Raw genomic sequence first — 22,468 nt, 5'->3', positions numbered from 1 at the left:
GACAGTTAATTTGTAGATTTCCTTCGCCATCTATGTTTGTGGATATCTGTAGAGTCTCAGTCTCACTGGATTCAAACCTGGCCTTGAACAGTTAATTTGTAGATTTCCTCGCCGTCTATGTTTGTGGGTATCTGTACAGTCTCAGTCTCACTGGATTCAAACCTGGCCTTGGACAGTTAATATGTAGATTTCCTCGCCGTCTATGTTTGTGGGTATCTGTAGGGTCTCAGTCTCACTGGATTCAAACCTGGCCTTGGACAGTTAATTTGTAGATTCCTTCGCCGTCTATGTTTGTGGATATCTGTAGAGTCTCAGTCTCACTGGATTCAAACCTGGCCTTGGACAGTTAATTTGTAGATTTCCATCGTTGTCTATGTTTGTGGGCATCTGTAGAGTCTCAGTCTCACTGGATTCAAACCTGGCCTTGGACAGTTAATTTGTAGATTCCTTCACCATCTATGTTTGTGGGTATCTGTACAGTCTCAGTCTCACTGGATTCAAACCTGCCCTTGACAGTTAATTTGTAGATTTCCTCGCCGTCTATGTTTGTGGGTATCTGTAGGGTGTCAGTCTCACTGGATTCAAACCTGGCCTTGGACAGTTAATTTGTAGATTTCCCTCGCCGTCTATGTTTGTGGGCATCCGTAGAATCTCAGTCTCACTGGATTCAAACCTGACCTTGGACAGTTAATTTGTAGATTTCCATCGTTGTCTATGTTTGTGGGCATCTGTAGAGTCTCAGTCTCACTGGATTCAAACCTGGCCTTGGACAGTTAATTTGTAGATTCCTTCGCCGTCTACATTTGTTGGATGTTTAGTTTGTGACTGGAAATCAAGCCATGTACATGTAGAAAAGGATGTGCGGTTTGTGACTGGGAATCCAGTCATGTACACGTAGGCAAGGATGTACAGTTTGACTTGGAATCAAGTCATGTACACGTTGGCAAGGATGTGCATTATGTGACTGGGAATCAAGCTTTGTACATGTAGGCAAGGATGTGCAGTTTGTGACTGGGAATCAATTCATGTACACGTAGGCAAGGATGTGCAGTTTGTGACTGGGAATCAAGTCATGTACACGTAGGCAAGGATGTGCAGTTTGTGACTGGAATCAATTCATGTACATGTAGACAAGGATGTGCAGTTTGTGACTGGGATCAAGTCATGTACACGTAGGCAAGGATGTGCAGTTTGTGACTGGGAATCAAGTCATGTACACGTAGACAAGGATGTGCAGTTTGTGACTGGGAATCAAGTCATGTACACGTAGGCAAGGATGTGCAGTTTGTGACTGGAATCAAGTCATGTACACGTAGACAAGGATGTGCAGTTTGTGACTGGGATCAAGTCATGTACACGTAGGCAAGGATGTGCAGTTTGTGACTGGGATCAAGTCATGTACACGTAGACAAGGATGTGCAGTTTGTGACTGGGAATCAAGTCATGTACACGTAGGCAAGGATGTGCAGTTTGGGACTGGGATCAAGTCATGTACACGTAGGCAAGGATGTGCAGTTTGTGACTGGGATCAAGTCATGTACACGTAGGCAAGGATGTGCAGTTTGTGACTGGGAATCAAGTCATGTACACGTAGACAAGGATGTGCAGTTTGGGACTGGGAATCAAGTCATGTACACGTAGACAAGGATGTGCAGTTTGGGACTGGGAATCAAGTCATGTACACGTAGACAAGGATGTGCAGTTTGGGACTGGGAATCAAGTCATGTACATGTAGCAGCCTTAATTGTTATCTTACTGTATGCTGTGTGTTGTTCTATTCTCCAGGATGGGGTCAACTGGCTGGCCTTCCTGAACAAGTACAAGCTTCATGGGATCCTCTGTGATGACATGGGGCTGGGGAAAACTCTCCAGTCTATCTGTATCCTGGCTGGGGACCACCACAGGCGAGATGAGCTCTACAAGGTAGGTGTACTCCTCATTTCTCTCTCTCTGCCATTATGTGGCAAAGTTAGACCCACTACACAAGCTGGTAGGTACCTTAGTGATTTCTTTTCTGAGACAAGAGAGAATGAAGATTTGGCATTGCCCCTATCTGATTAGGGGATGATGCATACCATATTTCTTTCGTTTTAACGCGTCCTTTGTACATGTTTGTTTCACAGGTGAAGCAACACTTTTCCAATTCAATGTTCTGTATCTGTATGTGTACCCACATATATATAAACATTAACCCTAGTCCATCTACGATATTTTTTTAACATGACTTTTCTTTTATATCCCTGGTAGGATTGCAGAAGTTACTTGTATTGTTTTTTGTTCTATGGTTTTATGTAGTCCACCAAACAGGAGGATTGCTGCCCTCTGCCCTCGATTGTGGTCTGCCCACCTACCCTGACAGGCCATTGGCTGTATGAGATAGACAAGTTTGTCAGCAAAGACCAGCTCAACCCGCTGCAGTATACTGGGCCACCCTGTGAACGTGCCAGGTAACTGACCATCTTATGTCCATCATGGTTTGGTGATATACTGGAACACCCAGTGAACATGCCAGGTAACTGACCATCTTATGTCCATCATGGTTTGGTGATATACTGGAACACCCAGTGAACATGCCAGGTAACTGACCATCTTATGTCCATCATGGTTTGGTGATATACTGGGCCACCCTGTTAACATGCCAGGTAACTGAGAGTCTTATGTCCATCATGGTTTGGTGATATACTGGGACACCCAGTGAACGTGCCAGGTAACTGACCGTCTTATGTCCATCATGGTTTGGTGATATACTGGGCCACCCTGTTAACATGTCAGGTAACTGAGAGTTTTATGTCCATCATGGTTTGGTGATATACTGGGACACCCAGTGAACGTGCCAGGTAACTGACCGTCTTATGCCCATCATGGTTTGGTGATATACTGGGACACTCAGTGAACGTGCCAGGTAACTGACCGTCTTATGTCCATCATGGTTTGATGATAAACTGGAACCATGGAAATGTGCCAGGTAACTGAGGATTTTACTGAGTATGTCCATTATTGTTTGATGATAAACTGGGACACTCAGTGAACATGCCAGGTAACTGAGAGTCTTATGTCCATCATGGTTTGATGATAAACTGGAACCATGGAAATGTGCCAGGTAACTGAGGATTTTACTGAGTATGTCCATTATTGTTTGATGATATACTGGGACACTCAGTGAACATGCCAGGTAACTGAGAGTCTTATGTCCATCATGGTTTGATGATAAACTGGAACCATGGAAATGTGCCAGGTAACTGAGGATTTTACTGAGTATGTCCATTATTGTTTGATGATATACTGGGACACTCAGTGAACATGCCAGGTAACTGAGAGTCTTATGTCCATCATGGTTTGATGATAAACTGGAACCATGGAAATGTGCCAGGTAACTGAGGATTTTACTGAGTATGTCCATTATTGTTTGATGATAAACTGGGACACTCAGTGAACTTGCCAGGTAACTGAGAGTCTTATGTCCATCATGGTTTGATGATAAACTGGAACCATGGAAATGTGCCAGGTAACTGAGGATTTTACTGAGTATGTCCATTATTGTTTGATGATATACTGGGACACTCAGTGAACATGCCAGGTAACTGAGAGTCTTATGTCCATCATGGTTTGATGATAAACTGGAACCATGGAAATGTGCCAGGTAACTGAGGATTTTACTGAGTATGTCCATTATTGTTTGATGATATACTGGGACACTCAGTGAACATGCCAGGTAACTGAGTCTTATGTCCATCATGGTTTGATGATAAACTGGAACCATGGAAATGTGCCAGGTAACTGAGGATTTTACTGAGTATGTCCATTATTGTTTGATGATATACTGGGACACTCAGTGAACATGCCAGGTAACTGAGAGTCTTATGTCCATCATGGTTTGATGATAAACTGGAACCATGGAAATGTGCCAGGTAACTGAGGATTTTACTGAGTATGTCCATTATTGTTTGATGATAAACTAAAACCCTACATCAAAGAGCAGATTTTGTGTCCTTCATTTAGTGACCTGCTGAACACGACTTTCCTCTTCTCAGAAAATTAACTTCTTAGTGGTTTTCAGCCATCTCTTCACTTCCATGTATGCATGTAAGCACACAGATACATTCCAATCTCATTTGTGTGTGAGTAGTGTTTTTGAGTTCTGCTACAAGTTGTATTTGAGCAATATGATAACCCGTTTTTAAATTTTTAGACAGACATAGACTTACAGATGACACCACCTCAGTTTTTTTCTTTTTTTTCCAGGTTACAGAAGAGGGCCAAGAAGCACAATGTGATAATAGCTTCCTACGACATCGTCCGCAATGATATTGACTTCTTCAGGTAGATGCATATAGCTGGTCGTTTTGCCTAAAACAGGGGGAAACTGTAACAGTGCACAAGTAACTAGTACATCAGGCTTGAATGGGAGAGTTTACTTGAAACCCTAGTTTATAGGGCAGATGGGCACCAGACAATTGGAAACTGTGAACAGCCATGTTTGGTGTACCTCTGTCCTGTAATCATTGCATCAGCAGTGTGTATCGTTAGAGCGCTCAGGCTTCATAAGGCAAATCAAGTTTCTAGATTTTCTGTGTTTCTGCTTCAGTTCCATCAGATGGAATTACTGTATCTTGGATGAAGGACATATCATCAAGAATGGGAAAACAAAGGTAGGTATGAAATTCTAAACTATGATATATCTGTTTTGACTGATTTTGGTCTCATTTTGTACCCATGAGCCAAAGTTGGCCTGGTGGTATTTTTGTACATGTAGCAGTTGGCCTCAGTCTGCTCGTCCTTCAGTTTATTTGTAACCGCTCTATTTCTTGAATGAAGGGGGACTGGTTGACAAACCTTTACCACATGTATACTGTTTTTGGCATTGAGAAGAATCCCATTTTGTTTTCTGTTACCTTGGTAATTTTCTCAAGGTCAGTGAGGAGAAGAATCACCACATGTATACTGTTTTTGGCATTGAGAAGAATCCCATTTTTTTCTGTTACCTTGGTAATTTTCTCAAGGTCAATGAGGAGAAGAATCACCACATGTATACTGTTTTTGGCATTGAGAAGAATCCCATTTTTTTCTGTTACCTTGGTAATTTTCTCAAGGTCAATGAGGAGAAGAATCACCACATGTATACTGTTTTTGGCATTGAGAAGAATCCCATTTTTTTCTGTTACCTTGGTAATTTTCTCAAGGTCAATGAGGAGAAGAATCACCACATGTATACTGTTTTTGGCATTGAGAAGAATCCCATATTTTTTCTGTTACCTTGTTCATTTTCTCAAGGTCAATGAGGAGAAAGATCACCACATGTATACTGTTTTTGGCATTGAGAAGAATCCCATTTTTTTCTGTTACCTTGGTAATTTTCTCAAGGTCAGTGAGGAGAAGAATCATAGCGTTCACATATTTTTCAAGGTCCGACCTGTGCGTTCAGTAATTGTAAACACATTATCTCTTGCAACTGTATTTGAGTGAATTCTCTGGTGCGTGTTTGTTGTTTTGAAGATGACTAAAGCAGTCAAACAGCTGAGGTGTAACCACACCACAGACTGATCCTGTTGTAATTCTGATGTGTGTAGTTTTTGTTTTGAAGCTGACTAAAGCAGTCAAAGTAGTAAGGTGTAACCACACCACAGATTGATCCTGTCATAATTCTGAGGGGTGTAGTTTTTGTTTTAAAGCTGACTAAAGCAGTCAAACAGCTGAGGTGTAACCACAGACTGATCCTGTCAGGAACCCCTATTCAGAATAACGTCCTTGACCTCTGGTCCCTGTTTGACTTCCTGATGCCCGGCTTCCTCGGCACTGAGAAGCAGTTTCAGTGTCGCTATGGTCGTCCCATTCTGCAGAGTCGAGATGCCAAGAGTACCTCCAAGGAACAAGAAGCAGGTTAGGCCTAGAGTATCTGGCATTTAGGCTTCTCTGTTTCTGTGCATGTCCTAGGACAACTCAAGGTAGACCAGAGTTGGGACTTGGAAAATAGACACATAGTGAAAGCTTTCGTAGATTTAAGCAAATATTTATTCTAATCATTCCTGTAAAGGTATCCACATTAAAACCAAATGTATGACGTTATATGTTGGGGAGGAACCTGTATATCTGTGTTAAACAGGATATTATCTTATGCAGAAAGTTTAAATACATTTTTCATAGTCAGAGAGCACTCTGAGTGTTGCTACAGTTGGGAACAAGCAAGCTCGGTGACATGGCGGGACACAGGTGGTAGCTAGATTTAGCACTTCCTACTCCAAGCTGGTCACATTCCTGTCGTATCATCTCTCCTTCCCATCCCCACAATAACGATAATCCAATAAAGGATAAAGCCTCCAGGCCATTTGGTACCATCGTATTTTCCATTTGCTGACTTTTGTAGTTTTTCTTTTCTAACAGTGATAATCTCTCCTTAGTCTCCTGCATTATTTTTGCAACTCAGGTTTGAATTTTTTGGAATTGGAGTATTTTATATTGTCATAATTTTGCACTATCTTAAATATGAAGTCCACTATGGATTATGGAGTCCAGGAATTTGACTGTTGATTAGGATTTAAGTGTTCACGTGACCCGGTCAAATGGCAAGGCAAATAGTAGTAGTGTTTTAGCCACTGGCGATAGTAGGCTTTAGACTGGGGGCATTTTACACGTGCAATTTTACTTTGTTGGATTATCGTTTATAGTATTGTGTGTGGTGATTGGAAAGAGAGATGTTACAACAAGGATTTGCCCAGTCAGAGGTAAGTGGAGCGATTATTCAGGCTGCCACCTGTGTTCCACTGTTTAAACAAGGACGCTTGTCTCTCACTGCAGGTTGAACAGCCATGGATTTGGCCTATCCAAATATCGCTCAAGCAACAGTCGTGTACTCGACCTAATGTTTTCTGTAGCTTTCTTCATATACATGTACAGCCTGTTTTCATAGGTGTCACCAGGTCATCTACCTGCAGAAATAAGACTTTGATCAAACAGCACTTACATGCAACTGTTCACTTTTGCTGACAGGTGCCTTAGCTATGGAGTCATTACACAAACAAGTGCTTCCATTTGTTCTGCGAAGACTGAAGGAAGATGTACTTCAGGATCTACCTCCAAAGATTATCCAGGATTACTACTGTGATCTCAGTCCCTTACAGGTGAGTTAGCCTTACACCATTAAACCGTGTGATCTCAGTCCATTATAGTTGAGTTAGCCTTACACCGTTAAACTTTTTGATCTCAGTCCCTTACAGGTGAGTTAGCCTCACACCGTTAAACCTTGTGATCTCAGTCCCTTACAGGTGAGTTAGCCTTACACCGTTAAACTTTGTGATCTCAGTCCCTTACAGGTGAGTTAGCCTTACACCATTAAACTTTGTGATCTCAGTCCCTTACATGTGAGTTAGCCTTTCACCATTAAACCTTGTGATCTCAGTCCTTTATAGTTGAGTCAGCCTTACACCATTAAACTTTGTGATCTCAGTCCCTTACAGGTGAGTTAGCCTCACACCATTAAACCTTGTGATCTCAGTCCTTTATAGTTGAGTTAGCCTCACGCCGTTAAACTTTGTGATCTCAGTCCCTTACAGGTGAGTTAGCCTTACACCGTTAAACTTTGTGATCTCAGTCCCTTACAGGTGAGTTATCCTTACACCATTAAACCTTGTAATCTCAGTCCCTTACAGGTGAGTTAGCCTCACACCATTAAACCTTGTGATCTCAGTCCCTTATAGTTGAGTTAGCCTTACACCGTTAAACTTTGTGATCTCAGTCCCTTACAGGTGAGTTAGCCTCACACCATTAAACCTTGTGATCTCAGTCCTTTATAGTTGAGTTAGCCTCACGCCGTTAAACTTTGTGATCTCAGTCCCTTACAGTTGAGTTAGCCTCACACCATTAAACCTTGTGATCTCAGTCCCTTACAGGTGAGTTAGCCTTACACCGTTAAACTTTGTGATCTCAGTCCCTTACAGGTGAGTTAGCCTTACACCATTAAACTTTGTGATCTCAGTCCCTTACATGTGAGTTAGCCTTTCACCATTAAACCTTGTGATCTCAGTCCTTTATAGTTGAGTCAGCCTTACACCATTAAACTTTGTGATCTCAGTCCCTTACAGGTGAGTTAGCCTCACACCATTAAACCTTGTGATCTCAGTCCTTTATAGTTGAGTTAGCCTCACGCCGTTAAACTTTGTGATCTCAGTCCCTTACAGGTGAGTTAGCCTTACACCGTTAAACTTTGTGATCTCAGTCCCTTACAGGTGAGTTATCCTTACACCATTAAACCTTGTAATCTCAGTCCCTTACAGGTGAGTTAGCCTCACACCATTAAACCTTGTGATCTCAGTCCCTTATAGTTGAGTTAGCCTTACACCGTTAAACTTTGTGATCTCAGTCCCTTACAGGTGAGTTAGCCTCACACCATTAAACCTTGTGATCTCAGTCCTTTATAGTTGAGTTAGCCTCACGCCGTTAAACTTTGTGATCTCAGTCCCTTACAGTTGAGTTAGCCTCACACCATTAAACCTTGTGATCTCAGTCGTTTATAGTTGAGTTAGCCTTACACCATTAACTTTGTGATCTCAGTCCCTTACAGTGAGTTAGCCTCACACTATTAAACCTTGTGATCTCAGTCCGTTACCTTACCAGTGAGTTAGCCTTACACTGTTAAACTTTGTGATCTCAGCCCCTTACAGGTGAGTTAGCCTTACACCGTTAAACTTTGTGGTCTCAGCCCCTTACAGGTGAGTTAGCCTTACACCATTAAACTTTGTGATCTCAGTCCCTTACAGGTGAGTTAGCCTTACACCGTTAAACCTTGTGACCTCAGTCCCTTATAGTTGAGTTAGCCTTACACCGTTAAACTTTGTGATCTCAGTTCCTTACAGTTGAGTTAGCCTTACACTGTTAAACTTTGTGATCTCAGTCCCTTACAGGTGAGTTAGCCTTGCACCGTTAAACTTTGTGATCTCAGTCCCTTACAGGTGAGTTAGCCTTACTCTAACTTGATTGCAAACAACACAGCTAGCCCTGGGATCATAAACAACACAGCTGGCCCCGGGATCACAAACAACACAGCTGGCTCCGGGATCACAAACAACACAGCTGACCCCAAGATCACAAACAACACAGCTGACCCCAAAATCACAAACAACACAGTTGGCCCAAGATCACAAACAACACAACTGGCCCCAGTATCACAAACGACACAGCTGGTCCTGGGATCACAAACAACACAGCTGGCCCTAGTCACAAAGCTATCTTAGATTTAACTTAGAATTTCAGATCATTTTATAATTGTTATTTCTGATGTAACAAGGTCACAATATTTCTTTGTGATCCTGTGACCAGCTGTGTTGTTTTCCAGGTTCATCTGTACAAGTATATGAGGGCTTGTCATAATAATTTTCTCTCATCTGTGTATAAGTGTGGGTTGATTTCACCTAATGCTAAGACGTTCTGGGCTGTAATACCCTAATAATTCTCACATTTCTTTTTCCTTATGTCTGTGGATAGCGTTAGTCTATAAAGTCTTAGGCCAGCTGTATGTATGTTGTTTAGCTACATGAAGACTTCATAATGACTTGAGCTGTGGTGTTATGTTGTGTGCGGATGACTTGAGCTGTGGTGTTTTGTCATGTCCTGATGACTTGAGCTGTGGTGTTATGTCATGTCCTGTTGAGTTGAGCTGTGGTGTTATGTTGTGTCCTGATGACTTGTGGTGTGGTGTTATGTCGTGTCCTGATGACTTGAGCTGTGGTGTTATGTCGTGTCCTGTTGACTTGAGCTGTGGTGTTATGTTGTGTCCTGATGACCTGAGCTGTGGTGTTTTGTCATGTCCTGATGACTTGTGGTGTGGTGTTATGTCGTGTCCTGATGACTTGAGCTGTGTTTTGTTGTGTCCTGATGACTTGAGCTGTGGTGTTTTGTCATGTCTTGATTATTTGAACTGTGGTGTTTTGTCGTGTCCCAATGACTTGAGCTGTGTTGTTTTGTTGCGTTTTGATGACTTGAGCTGTGGTGTTTTGTCGTGTCCTGAGTACTGTAGCTGTGTTGTTATGTTGTGTCCTGAGTACTGTAGCTGTGTTGTTATGTCGTGTCGTGATGACTTGAGCTGTGTTTTGTCCTGTCCTGATAACTTGAGCTGTGGTGTTTTGTCGTGTCTTGATTACTTGAGCTGTGGTGTTTTGTCGAGTCCCGATGACTTGAGCTGTGTTGTTTTGTTTCGTTTTGATGACTTGAGATGTGGTGTTTTGTCATGTCCTGAGTACTGTAGCTGTGTTGTTATGTCGTGTCCTGAGTACTGTAGCTGTGTTGTTATGTCGTGTCCTGATGAGTTGAGCTGTGTTGTTATGTCATGTCCTGAGTACTTTAGCTGTGTTGTTATGTCATGTCCTGAGTACTTTAGCTGTGTTGTTATGTCGTGTCCTGATGACTTGAGCTGTGGTGTTATGTCGTGTCCTGAGTACTGTAGCTGTGGTGTTTTGTCGTGTCCTGATGACTTGAGCTGTGGTGTTTTGTTGTGTCCTGAGTACTGTAGCTGTGGTGTTTTGTCGTGTCCTGAGTACTATAGCTGTGGTGTTATGTCGTGTCCTGAGTACTGTGGCTGTGGTGTTTTGTCGTGTCCTGAGTACTATAGCTGTGTTGTTATGTTGTGTCCTGATGACTTGAGCTGTGGTGTTATGTCGTGTCCTGATGACCTGAGCTGTGGTGTTATGTCGTGTCCTGAGTACTGTAGCTGTATTGTTATGTCATGCCCTGAGTATTGTAGCTATGTTGTTATATCGTGTCCTGATGACTTGAGCTGTGGTGTTATGTCGTGTCCTGAGTACTGTAGCTGTGGTGTTATGTCGTGTCCTGAGTACTGTAACTATGTTGTTATGTCGTGTCCTGTTGACTTGAGCTGTGGTGTTATGTCATGTCCTGTTGACTTGAGCTCTGGTGTTATATCGTGTCCTGAGTACTGTAGCTGTGTTGTTATGTCGTGTCCTGATGACTTGAGCTGTGTTGTTATGTACTTTAGCTGTGTTGTTATGTCGTGTCCTGATGACTTGAGCTGTGGTGTTATGTCGTGTCCTGAGTACTTTAGCTGTGTTGTTATGTTGTGTCCTGATGACTTGAGCTGTGGTGTTATGTCGTGTCCTGATTACTTGAGCTGTGGTGTTTTGTCGTGTCTTGATTACTTGAGCTGTGTTGTTTTGTTGCGTTCTGATGACTTGAGCTGTGGTGTTATGTCGTGTCCTGATGACTAGAGCTGCGTTGTTATGTCGTGTCCTGATGACTTGAGCTGTGGTGTTATGTCGTGTCCTGATTACTTGAGCTGTGGTGTTTTGTCATGTCTTGATGACTTGAGCTGTGGTGTTATGTACTGTAGTTATGTGGTTATGTCGTGTCCTGATGACTTGAGCTGTGGTGTTTTGTCATGTCTTGATTACTTGAGCTGTGTTGTTTTGTTGCGTTCTGATGACTTGAGCTGTGGTGTTATGTCGTGTCCTGATGACTTGAGCTGCGTTGTTATGTCGTGTCCTGATGACTTGAGCTGTGGTGTTCTGTCGTGTCCTGGTGACTTGAGCTGTGTTGTTATGTCGTGCCCTGATGACTTGAGCTGTGGTGTTATGTCGTGTCCTGATGACTTGAGCTGTGGTGTTATGTACTGTAGCTGTGTGGTTATGTCGTGTCCTGAGTACTGTAGCTGTGTTGTTATGTCATGTAATGTGTACTGTAGTTGTTTTGTTATGTTGTGTCGTGATGACTTGAGCTGTGGTGTTTTGTCGTGTCCTGAGTACTGTAGCTGTGTTGTTATGTCATGTCCTGAGTACTGTAACTGTGTTGTTATGTCGTGTCCGGATGACTTGAGCTGTGGTGTCGTACTGTAGCTGTGTGGTTATGTCGTGTCCTGATGACTTGAGCTGTGGTGTTATGTCATGTCCTGAGTACTGTAGCTGTGTTGTTATGTCGTGTCCTGATGACTTGAGCTGTGGTGTTATGTCATGTCCTGAGTACTGTAGCTGTGTTGTTATGTCGTGTCCTGATGACTTGAGCTGTGTTTTGTCCTGTCCTGATAACTTGAGCTGTGGTGTTTTGTCGTGTCTTGATTACTTGAGCTGTGGTGTTTTGTCGCGTCCCGATGACTTGAGCTGTGTTGTTTTGTTTCGTTTTGATGACTTGAGATGTGGTGTTTTGTCATGTCCTGAGTACTGTAGCTGTGTTGTTATGTCGTGTCCTGAGTACTGTAGCTGTGTTGTTATGTCGTGTCCTGATGAGTTGAGCTGTGTTGTTATGTCGTGTCCTGAGTACTTTACCTGTGTTGTTATGTCGTGTCCTGATGACTTGAGCTGTGGTGTTATGTCGTGTCCTGAGTACTGTAGCTGTGGTGTTTTGTCGTGTCCTGAGTACTATAGCTGTGGTGTTTTGTCGTGTCCTGAGTACTATAGCTGTGGTGTTATGTCGTGTCCTGAGTATTGTGGCTGTGGTGTTTTGTCGTGTCCTGAGTACTATAGCTGTGTTGTTATGTTGTGTCCTGATGACTTGAGCTGTGGTGTTATATCGTGTCCTGATGACCTGAGCTGTGGTGTTATGTCGTGTCCTGAGTACTGTAGCTGTATTGTTATGTCATGCCCTGAGTATTGTAGCTGTGTTGTTATATCGTGTCCTGATGACTTGAGCTGTGGTGTTATGTCGTGTCCTGAGTACTGTAGCTGTGGTGTTATGTCGTGTCCTGAGTACTGTAACTGTGTTGTTATGTCGTGTCCTGTTGACTTGAGCTGTGGTGTTATGTACTGTAGTTATGTGGTTATGTCGTGTCCTGATGACTTGAGCTGTGGTGTTTTGTCATGTCTTGATTACTTGAGCTGTGTTGTTTTGTTGCGTTCTGATGACTTGAGCTGTGGTGTTATGTCGTGTCCTGATGACTTGAGCTGCGTTGTTATGTCGTGTCCTGATGACTTGAGCTGTGGTGTTCTGTCGTGTCCTGATGACTTGAGCTGCGTTGTTAAGTCGTGTCCTGATGACTTGAGCTGTGGTGTTTTGTCGTATCCTGGTGACTTGAGCTGTGTTGTTATGTCGTGCCCTGATGACTTGAGCTGTGGTGTTATGTCGTGTCCTGATGACTTGAGCTGTGGTGTTATGTACTATAGCTGTGTGGTTATGTCGTGTCCTGAGTACTGTAGCTGTGTTGTTATGTCATGTAATGTGTACTGTAGTTGTTTTGTTATGTTGTGTCGTGATGACTTGAGCTGTGGTGTTTTGTCGTGTCCTGAGTACTGTAGCTGTGTTGTTATGTCATGTCCTGAGTACTGTAACTGTGTTGTTATGTCGTGTCCGGATGACTTGAGCTGTGGTGTCGTACTGTAGCTGTGTGGTTATGTCGTGTCCTGATGACTTGAGCTGTGGTGTTATGTCATGTCCTGAGTACTGTAGCTGTGTTGTTATGTCGTGTCCTGATGACTTGAGCTGTGTTTTGTCCTGTCCTGATAACTTGAGCTGTGGTGTTTTGTCGTGTCTTGATTACTTGAGCTGTGGTGTTTTGTCGCGTCCCGATGACTTGAGCTGTGTTGTTTTGTTTCGTTTTGATGACTTGAGATGTGGTGTTTTGTCATGTCCTGAGTACTGTAGCTGTGTTGTTATGTCGTGTCCTGAGTACTGTAGCTGTGTTGTTATGTCGTGTCCTGATGAGTTGAGCTGTGTTGTTATGTCGTGTCCTGAGTACTTTACCTGTGTTGTTATGTCGTGTCCTGATGACTTGAGCTGTGGTGTTATGTCGTGTCCTGAGTACTGTAGCTGTGTTGTTATGTTGTGTCCTGATGACTTGAGCTGTGGTGTTATGTCGTGTCCTGAGTACTGTAGCTGTGGTGTTTTGTCATGTCCTGATGACTTGAGCTGTGGTGTTTTGTCGTGTCCTGAGTACTGTAGCTGTGGTGTTTTGTCGTGTCCTGAGTACTATAGCTGTGGTGTTTTGTCGTGTCCTGAGTACTATAGCTGTGGTGTTATGTCGTGTCCTGAGTACTGTGGCTGTGGTGTTTTGTCGTGTCCTGAGTACTATAGCTGTGTTGTTATGTTGTGTCCTGATGACTTGAGCTGTGGTGTTATATCGTGTCCTGATGACCTGAGCTGTGGTGTTATGTCGTGTCCTGAGTACTGTAGCTGTATTGTTATGTCATGCCCTGAGTATTGTAGCTGTGTTGTTATATCGTGTCCTGATGACTTGAGCTGTGGTGTTATGTCGTGTCCTGAGTACTGTAGCTGTGGTGTTATGTCGTGTCCTGAGTACTGTAACTGTGTTGTTATGTCGTGTCCTGTTGACTTGAGCTGTGGTGTTATGTTGTGTCCTGTTGACTTGAGCTCTGGTGTTATGTCATGTCCTGTTGACTTGAGCTCTGGTGTTATGTCGTGTCCTGAGTACTGTAGCTGTGTTGTTATGTCGTGTCCTGATGACTTGAGCTGTGGTGTTATGTACTTTAGCTGTGTTGTTATGTCATGTCCTGATGACTTGAGCTGTGGTGTTATGTCGTGTCCTGAGTACTTTAGCTGTGTTGTTATGTTGTGTCCTGATGACTTGAGCTGTGGTGTTATGTCGTGTCCTGATTATTTGAGCTGTGGTGTTTTGTCATGTCTTGATGACTTGAGCTGTGGTGTTATGTACTGTAGTTATGTGGTTATGTCGTGTCCTGATGACTTGAGCTGTGGTGTTTTGTCATGTCTTGATTACTTGAGCTGTGTTGTTTTGTTGCGTTCTGATGACTTGAGCTGTGGTGTTGTGTCGTGTCCTGATGACTTGAGCTACGTTGTTATGTCGTGTCCTGATGACTTGAGCTGTGGTGTTCTGTCGTGTCCTGATGACTTGAGCTGCATTGTTATGTCGTGTCCTGATCACTTGAGCTGTGGTGTTTTGTCGTATCATGGTGACTTGAGCTGTGTTGTTATGTCGTGCCCTGATGACTTGAGCTGTGGTGTTATGTCGTGTCCTGATGACTTGAGCTGTGGTGTTATGTACTGTAGCTGTGTGGTTATGTCGTGTCCTGAGTACTGTAGCTGTGTTGTTATGTCATGTCCTGAGTACTGTAGTTGTTTTGTTATGTTGTGTCGTGATGACTTGAGCTGTGGTGTTTTGTCGTGTCCTGAGTACTGTAGCTGTGTTGTTATGTCATGTCCTGAGTACTGTGACTGTGTTGTTATGTCGTGTCCGGATGACTTGAGCTGTGGTGTCGTACTGTAGCTGTGTGGTTATGTCGTGTCCTGATGACTTGAGCTGTGGTGTTATGTCATGTCCTGAGTACTGTAGCTGTGTTGTTATGTCGTGTCCTGATGACTTGAGCTGTGGTGTCGTACTGTAGCTGTGTTGTTATGTTGTGTCCTGATGACTTGAGCTGTGGTGTTATGTCGTGTCCTGAGTACTTTAGCTGTGGTGTTATGTCGTGTCCTGATGACTTGAGCTGTGGTGTTATGTCATGTCCTGAGTACTTGAGCTGTGGTGTTTTGTCATGTCTTGATTACTTGAGCTGTGTTGTTTTGTTGCGTCCTGATAACTTGAGGTTCATTGTTTTCCAGATTCAGCTGTATGAGGACTTTGCCCGATCTCGAGCTAGGAAGGGTTTGGAGGACTCCATGCTCTCTCTCCATGCAGAGGAGTCCAAAGCAAAGGTGCAGGGCAGCCATATCTTCCAGGTGAGTTTTTAGGGTTGGTGTCAAGCGAACAAATTTGCGATAGAATTCATTTCATCTTCTCACTGTGTATATTTTGGTGGGCAATGACTTCTTCCACTATAGACTGTAATATTGCTATGAGATCATCTGTAACCAAACATAAATACATTACCTTATGTTATCACATATAAAAGACTAATTTATAAAATAATGTGAAACTACCTCATGTACCTGGTACTATATACATAGGTACAATGTATACACCATTTGTTTGAGGTAAAGTTGTTGTTGTTGTTCTAGGCACTACAGTACCTACGTAAGGTGTGTAACCACCCAGCTTTGGTGCTGACCAGTCAGCACCCCAAGTACGAGGAGGTGATGTCTCAGCTCCAGAGAGACGGGACGCCACTCCATGACCTCCATAACGCTCCCAAACTCACAGCTCTCAGGTACGACATGAACCTAGCTATTGGTGCACATCACTTCATGACCTCCATAACGCTCCCTGTCCCAAAGCTCTCAGGTACGACATGAACCTAGCTATTGGTGCACATCCACTTCATGACCTCCATAACGCTCCCTGTCCCAAAGCTCTCAGGTACGACATGAACCTAGCTATTGGTGCACATCACTTCATGACCTCCATAACGCTCCCAAACTCACAGCTCTCAGGTACGACATGAACCTAGCTATTGGTGCACATCACTTCATGACCTCCATAACGCTCCCTGTCCCAAAGCTCTCAGGTACGACATGAACCTAGCTATTGGTGCACATCACTTCATGACCTCCATAATGCTCCCAAACTCACAGCTCTCAGGTACGACATGAACCTAGCTATTGGTGCACATCACTTCATGACCTCCATAATGCTTCCAAACTCACAGCTCTCAGGAACGACATGAACCTAGCTATTGGTGCACATCACTTCATGACCTCCATAATGCTCCCAAACTCACAGCTCTCAGGTACGACATGAACCTAGCTATTGGTGCACATCACTTCATGACCTCCATAATGCTCCCAAACTCACAGCTCTCAGGAACGACATGAACCTAGCTATTGGTGCACATCCACTTCATGACCTCCATAACGCTCCCAGACTCACAGTTTTCAGGTATGACATGAACCTAGCTATTGGTGCACATCACTTCATGACCTCCATAATGCTCCCAAACTCACAGCTCTCAGGTACGACAGGAACCTAGCTATTGGTGCACATCACTTCATGACCTCTGTTACGCTCCCGAGCTCAAAGCTCTCAGGTAGGACATGAACCTAGCTATTGGTGCACATCACTTCATGACCTCCACAATGCTCCCAAACTCACAGCTCTCAGGTACGACAGGAACCTAGCTATTGGTGCACATCACTTCATGACCTCCATAACGCTCCCAGACTCACAGTTTTCAGGTATGACATGAACCCAGCTATTGGTGCACATCACTTCATGACCTCTGTAACGCTCCCAAACTGACAGCTCTCAGATATGACATGAACCTAGCTATTGGTGCACATCACTTCATGACCTCCGTAACGCTCTCAGACTCACAGCTTTCAGGTATGACATGAACCTAGCTATTGGTGCACATCACTTCATGACCTCTGTAATGCTCTCAGACTCACAGCTCTCAGATATGACATGAACCTAGCTATTGGTGCACACAACTTCATGACCTCTGTAACACTCTCAGACTCAAAGCTCTCAGGTATGACATGAACCTAGCTATTGGTGCACATGAACCTAGCTATTGGTGCACATCACTTCATGACTTCCATAACGCTCCCAAACTCACAGCTTTTAGGTATGACATGAACCTAGCTATTGGTGCACATCACTTCATGACCTCTGTAATGCTCCCAAACTCACAGCTTTCAGGTATGACATGAACCTAGCTATTGGTGCACATCACTTCATGACCTCTGTAATGCTCCCAGACTCACAGCTTTCAGGTATGACATGAACCTAGCTATTGGTGCACATCACTTCATGACCTCTGTAACGCTCTCACACTCACAGCTCTCAGATATGACATGAACCTAGCTATTGGTGCACACAACTTCATGACCTCTGTAACGCTCTCAGACTCACAGCTTTCAGGTATGACATGAACCTAGCTATTGGTGCACATCACTTCATGACCTCTGTAATGCTCTCAGACTCACAGCTCTCAGATATGACATGAACCTAGCTATTGGTGCACACAACTTCATGACCTCTGTAACGCTCTCAGACTCACAGCTTTCAGGTATGACATGAACCTAGCTATTGGTGCACATCACTTCATGACCTCTGTAATGCTCCCAAACTCACAGCTTTCAGGTATGACATGCTCCCAAACTCACAGCTTTCAGGTATGACATGAACCTAGCTATTGGTGCACATCACTTCATGACCTCTGTAACGCTCTCAGACTGACAGCTTTCAGGTATGACATGAACCTAGCTATTGGTGCTCATTACTCCATAACACCTCACTTGCACTTGTTTGCAATTTCAGAGAGCAACCTGTGCAAGTATGTGTACCTGCAACCTCACCTACAGCTCTTTACAATTTCAAAACAGCCGCTACCCGTTAAATGAATCATAGTCTGTACGTGTACTTGTGTTTATGTTTTCACACCTGTACCTGTGTTTATGTTTTCACATAGTATCTAAATCTGCACCTGTACATGTACCTGTGTGTATGTTTTCACACACCTATGCATGTACCTGTGTGTTTGTTTTCACATAGCAGCTAAATCTGCACCTGTACATGTACCTGTGTGTATGTTTTCACACACCTATGCATGTACCTGTGTGTATGTTTTCACATATCAGCTAAATCTGCACCTGTACATGTACCTGTGTGTATGTTTTCACACCTGTACCTGTGTGTATATTTTCACATAGTATCTAAATCTGCACCTGTACATGTACCTGTGTGTATGTTTTCACACCTGTGCCTGTGTTTATGTTTTCACATAGTATCTAAATCTGCACCTGTACATGTACCTGTGTGTATGTTTTCACACCTGTACCTGTGTGTATGTTTTCACATATCAGCTAAATCTGCACCTGTACATGTACCTGTGTGTATGTTTTCACACCTGTACCTGTGTTTATGTTTTCACATAGCAGCTTAATCTGCACCTTTACATGTACCTGTGTGTATGTTTTCACACACCTGTACATGTACCTGTGTGTATGTTTTCACATAGCAGCTAAATCTACACCTGTACATGTACCTGTGTGTATGTTTTCACACACCTGTACATGTACCTGTGTGTATGTTTTCACACCTGTACCTGTGTTTATGTTTTCACATAGTATCTAAATCTGCACCTGTACATGTACCTGTGTGTATGTTTTCACACACCTGTGTATGTACCTGTGTGTATGTTTTCACATAGCAGCTAAATCGGCACCTGCACCTGTACCTGTGTGTATGTTTTCACATAACAGCTAAATCTGCACCTGTACATGTACCTGTGTGTATGTTTTCACATAGCAGCTTAATCTGCACCTGCACCTGTACATGTACCTGTGTGGTATGTTTTCACATAGCAGCTAAATCTTTCCCTGCACCTGTACATGTACCTGTGTGTATGTTTTCACATAGCAGCTAATCTGCACCTGTACATGTACCTGTGTGTATGTTTCACATAGCAGCTAAATCTGTCCATGCACCTGTACATGTACCTGTGTGTATGTTTTCACATAGCAGCTAAATCTGCACCTGTATCTGTACCTGTGTGTATGTTTTCACATGACAACTAAATCTGTCCCTGCACCTGTACATGTACCTGTGTGTATGTTTTCACATAGCAGCTTAATCTGCACCTGTACATGTACATGTACCTGTGTGTATGTTTTCACATAGTAGTTAAATCTGCACCTGTACATGTACCTGTGTGTATGTTTTCACATAGCAGCTAAATCTGTCCATGCACCTGTACATGTACCTGTGTGTATGTTTTCACATAGCAGCTAAATCTGCACCTGTATCTGTACCTGTGTGTATGTTTTCACATGACAGCTAAATCTGTCCCTGCACCTGTACATGTACCTGTGTGTATGTTTTCACACACCTGTATTTGTACCTGTGTGTATGTTTTCACATAGCAGCTAAATCTGTACATGTACATGTGTTTATGTTTTCAGGCAACTGCTCCAGGACTGTGGTATAGGTGTGGTCAGTCTGCCTGCCACTGGTCAGCTTGACACGGACACACCAGTGGTTGGTCAACACCGCGTCCTGCTCTTCTGTCAGTTGAAGAGCATGCTGGACCTGGTGGAAAATGATCTGCTCAAGTAAGCCTGACCACTCAACTTTTGATATAGCCTGTGGGAACTTTATACTTTTATTTTATTTTTATGGTAAGATATTGAGTACCCTATAGACTGTAATCGGACTTGTTTACTGAACAGTGTCATTACTGAACAATGTTACTTTATACAGGAAATGCCTAATTCCAGCCTGGGAAAGTATTAATAAGGGATCACATCTGTCTTTATATTTGTAAACGGTACCAAATAATTTGTTTCTTGATATTTTTTTGCTGGTAGTGTGAACTGGTAGGTCTGAATTTGTACATCAACTCTCATAACTCTACGAGCAATCTCTACCACATTTCAGGTGTCACATGCCGAGTGTGACCTACCTGAGATTGGATGGTAGTGTCCCTGCTGGCTCAAGACACACCATCGTTAACAGGTGAGTTACATGATCTTATTATATATAGTTCAGTCTTATGTCTCAGTTAGACATCTGATCACATTGGAGTTCATGTGTGGCTTCAAACAGTTGTGTTATACACGTAGATCACATGTACTCTGTACATGTATAGCTTCAAACAGTTGTGTTATACACGTAGATCACATGTACTCTGTACATGTATAGCTTCAAACAGTTGTGTTATACACGTAGATCACATGTACTCTGTACATGTATACCTTCAAACAATTGCAATGAATTTCCATGTACTTAATACGCATAAACATTTTGTGCAAATGAGCGCTGAATCCAAAGTGCTGAGTTCCAAAAACCTTTCATGCAGTTGTTGACTAAGCTGTGAAAATCACGGGTCAAAATGGAATATGATGCTCAAAATATTGCTTCTCAGACACAGCGGTACTAGTAGTCTGGAGCTTACAGCTTGACAGCTGTGATGCAGACTTCACATCCTCTTTCCAAGAGTGTGCATTTACCCAAGTTTCAGCAAAACTCACCCTGAAAAAAGCCTTGTAGCCTCATCTACAAAATGTCTCCAACCAAAGGGCAGAATACGTGTATGTTAATAAAATCAGGTTAAAATAGGCCCAAAACACATTATTACTCATACATGTCGTTTGGGACTGTATTTGTGATAATTGGCGCTTGTATTCCGTGTATTTGCCGTGATAACCAGAGGATAGATGTTCGTGCAGGCACTTGTATTTAGTGTATTTGCCTTGGTAACCTGAGGATATATGTTCATGTGGGTACTGTATTTAGTGTATTTGCCATGATAACCAGAGGATAGATGTTCATGTTGGCACTTGTATTAAGTGTATTTGCCATTGTAACCTGAGGATAGATGTTCATGTGGGTATTTGTATTTAGTGTATTTACCATGATAACCAGAGGATAGATGTTCATGTGGGTGCTTGTATTTAGTGTATTTGCCAGGATAACCTGAGGATATATGTTCATATTGGCACTTGTATTTAGTGTATTTGCTATGGTAACCGGAGGATATATGTTCGTGTGGGTTCTTGTATTTAGCGTATTTGCCGTAGTAACCAGAGGATAGATGTTCATTTGGGTAGTTGTATTTAGTGTATTTGCCGTGATAACCTGAGGATATATGTTCATGTGGATACTTGTATTTAGTGTATTTGCCATGATAACCAGAGGACAGATGTTCTTGTTGGTACTTGTATTTAGTGTATTTGCTATGGTAACCTGAGGATATATGTTCATGTTGGCACTTGTATTTAGTGTATTTGCCATAATAACCAGAGGACAGATGTTCATGTTGGTACTTGTATTTAGTGTATTTGCCATGATAACCAGAGGACAGATGTTCATGCGGGCACTTGTATTTAGTGTATTTTCCATGGTAACCAGAGGATACATGTTCATGAGGGCACTTGTATTTAGTGTATTTGCCGTGATAACCAGAGGACAGATGTTTGTGCAGGCACTTGTATTTAGTGTATTTGCCATGATAACCAGAGGACAGATGTTCATGTTGGTACTTGTATTTAATGTATTTGCCATTGTAACCAGAGGATAGATGTTCATGTGGATACTTGTATTTAGTGTTTTTGCCATGGTAACCGGAGGATATATGTTCATGTATGTAGTGTTCACGTCTCTTTCCGCTGTCTGTCACAGGTTTAACAATGACCCCTCCATTGACCTTCTCCTGTTAACTACTCATGTGGGAGGCTTAGGTCTGAACTTGACAGGGGCTGACACAGTTATTTTTGTGGAGCATGACTGGAATCCCATGAAGGACTTGCAGGTAAGCATTTATGATACTATGTGTACATACAGGCAAATACTCGAATCTTCCAGTCAAAACAAAGATTCAAATCATGCTATTATCAGACGTGTTCAATCTTTCATTTCTCTTTGTAAATGTCTAGGCTTGAAATGTCATCACTGACTTTAGCGACTGAACAAAAGAGGGCAACTGTAACAACAACTTTGCACTCAACTCAACAACTCTGCACCCTTAAGCAGGTTTCTGCCATCCTAGTACTTCTCGTCTTCTGAGGATTTAATTACTGCATTGATACATGTATGTGGATAGGATGACCCACCATATTATAAAGATAATTCAACAAGTCAGCTGCTGTTCCACAGGCTCACCTATGGTCAGGCTACCAGCTGGCCACT

General features: G+C 42.9%; 1 protein-coding gene across 1 annotated transcript in view; it reads left to right on the top strand.

Annotated features, from left to right (window-relative positions):
• Nucleotides 1-22,468, top strand: part of LOC135477545 (TATA-binding protein-associated factor 172-like) — a 66,891-nt gene that overhangs the window by 41,177 nt on the left and 3,246 nt on the right. The window contains exons 29-39 of the mRNA XM_064757693.1: nucleotides 1,786-1,923; nucleotides 2,296-2,447; nucleotides 4,243-4,320; nucleotides 4,586-4,649; nucleotides 5,670-5,877; nucleotides 6,985-7,115; nucleotides 15,505-15,621; nucleotides 15,901-16,049; nucleotides 19,744-19,893; nucleotides 20,219-20,296; nucleotides 21,962-22,091. Of these exons, the coding sequence (XP_064613763.1) occupies nucleotides 1,786-1,923; nucleotides 2,296-2,447; nucleotides 4,243-4,320; nucleotides 4,586-4,649; nucleotides 5,670-5,877; nucleotides 6,985-7,115; nucleotides 15,505-15,621; nucleotides 15,901-16,049; nucleotides 19,744-19,893; nucleotides 20,219-20,296; nucleotides 21,962-22,091 (1,395 nt within the window). The remainder of the gene's footprint in view (nucleotides 1-1,785; nucleotides 1,924-2,295; nucleotides 2,448-4,242; nucleotides 4,321-4,585; nucleotides 4,650-5,669; nucleotides 5,878-6,984; nucleotides 7,116-15,504; nucleotides 15,622-15,900; nucleotides 16,050-19,743; nucleotides 19,894-20,218; nucleotides 20,297-21,961; nucleotides 22,092-22,468) is intronic.

The sequence above is a fragment of the Liolophura sinensis genome, chromosome 1, assembly GCF_032854445.1.
Source record: "Liolophura sinensis isolate JHLJ2023 chromosome 1, CUHK_Ljap_v2, whole genome shotgun sequence".
Taxonomy (NCBI): domain Eukaryota; kingdom Metazoa; phylum Mollusca; class Polyplacophora; order Chitonida; family Chitonidae; genus Liolophura; species Liolophura sinensis.
Note: the sequence above shows the minus strand (reverse complement) of the source record. Positions and strands in the feature narration are given on the sequence as shown.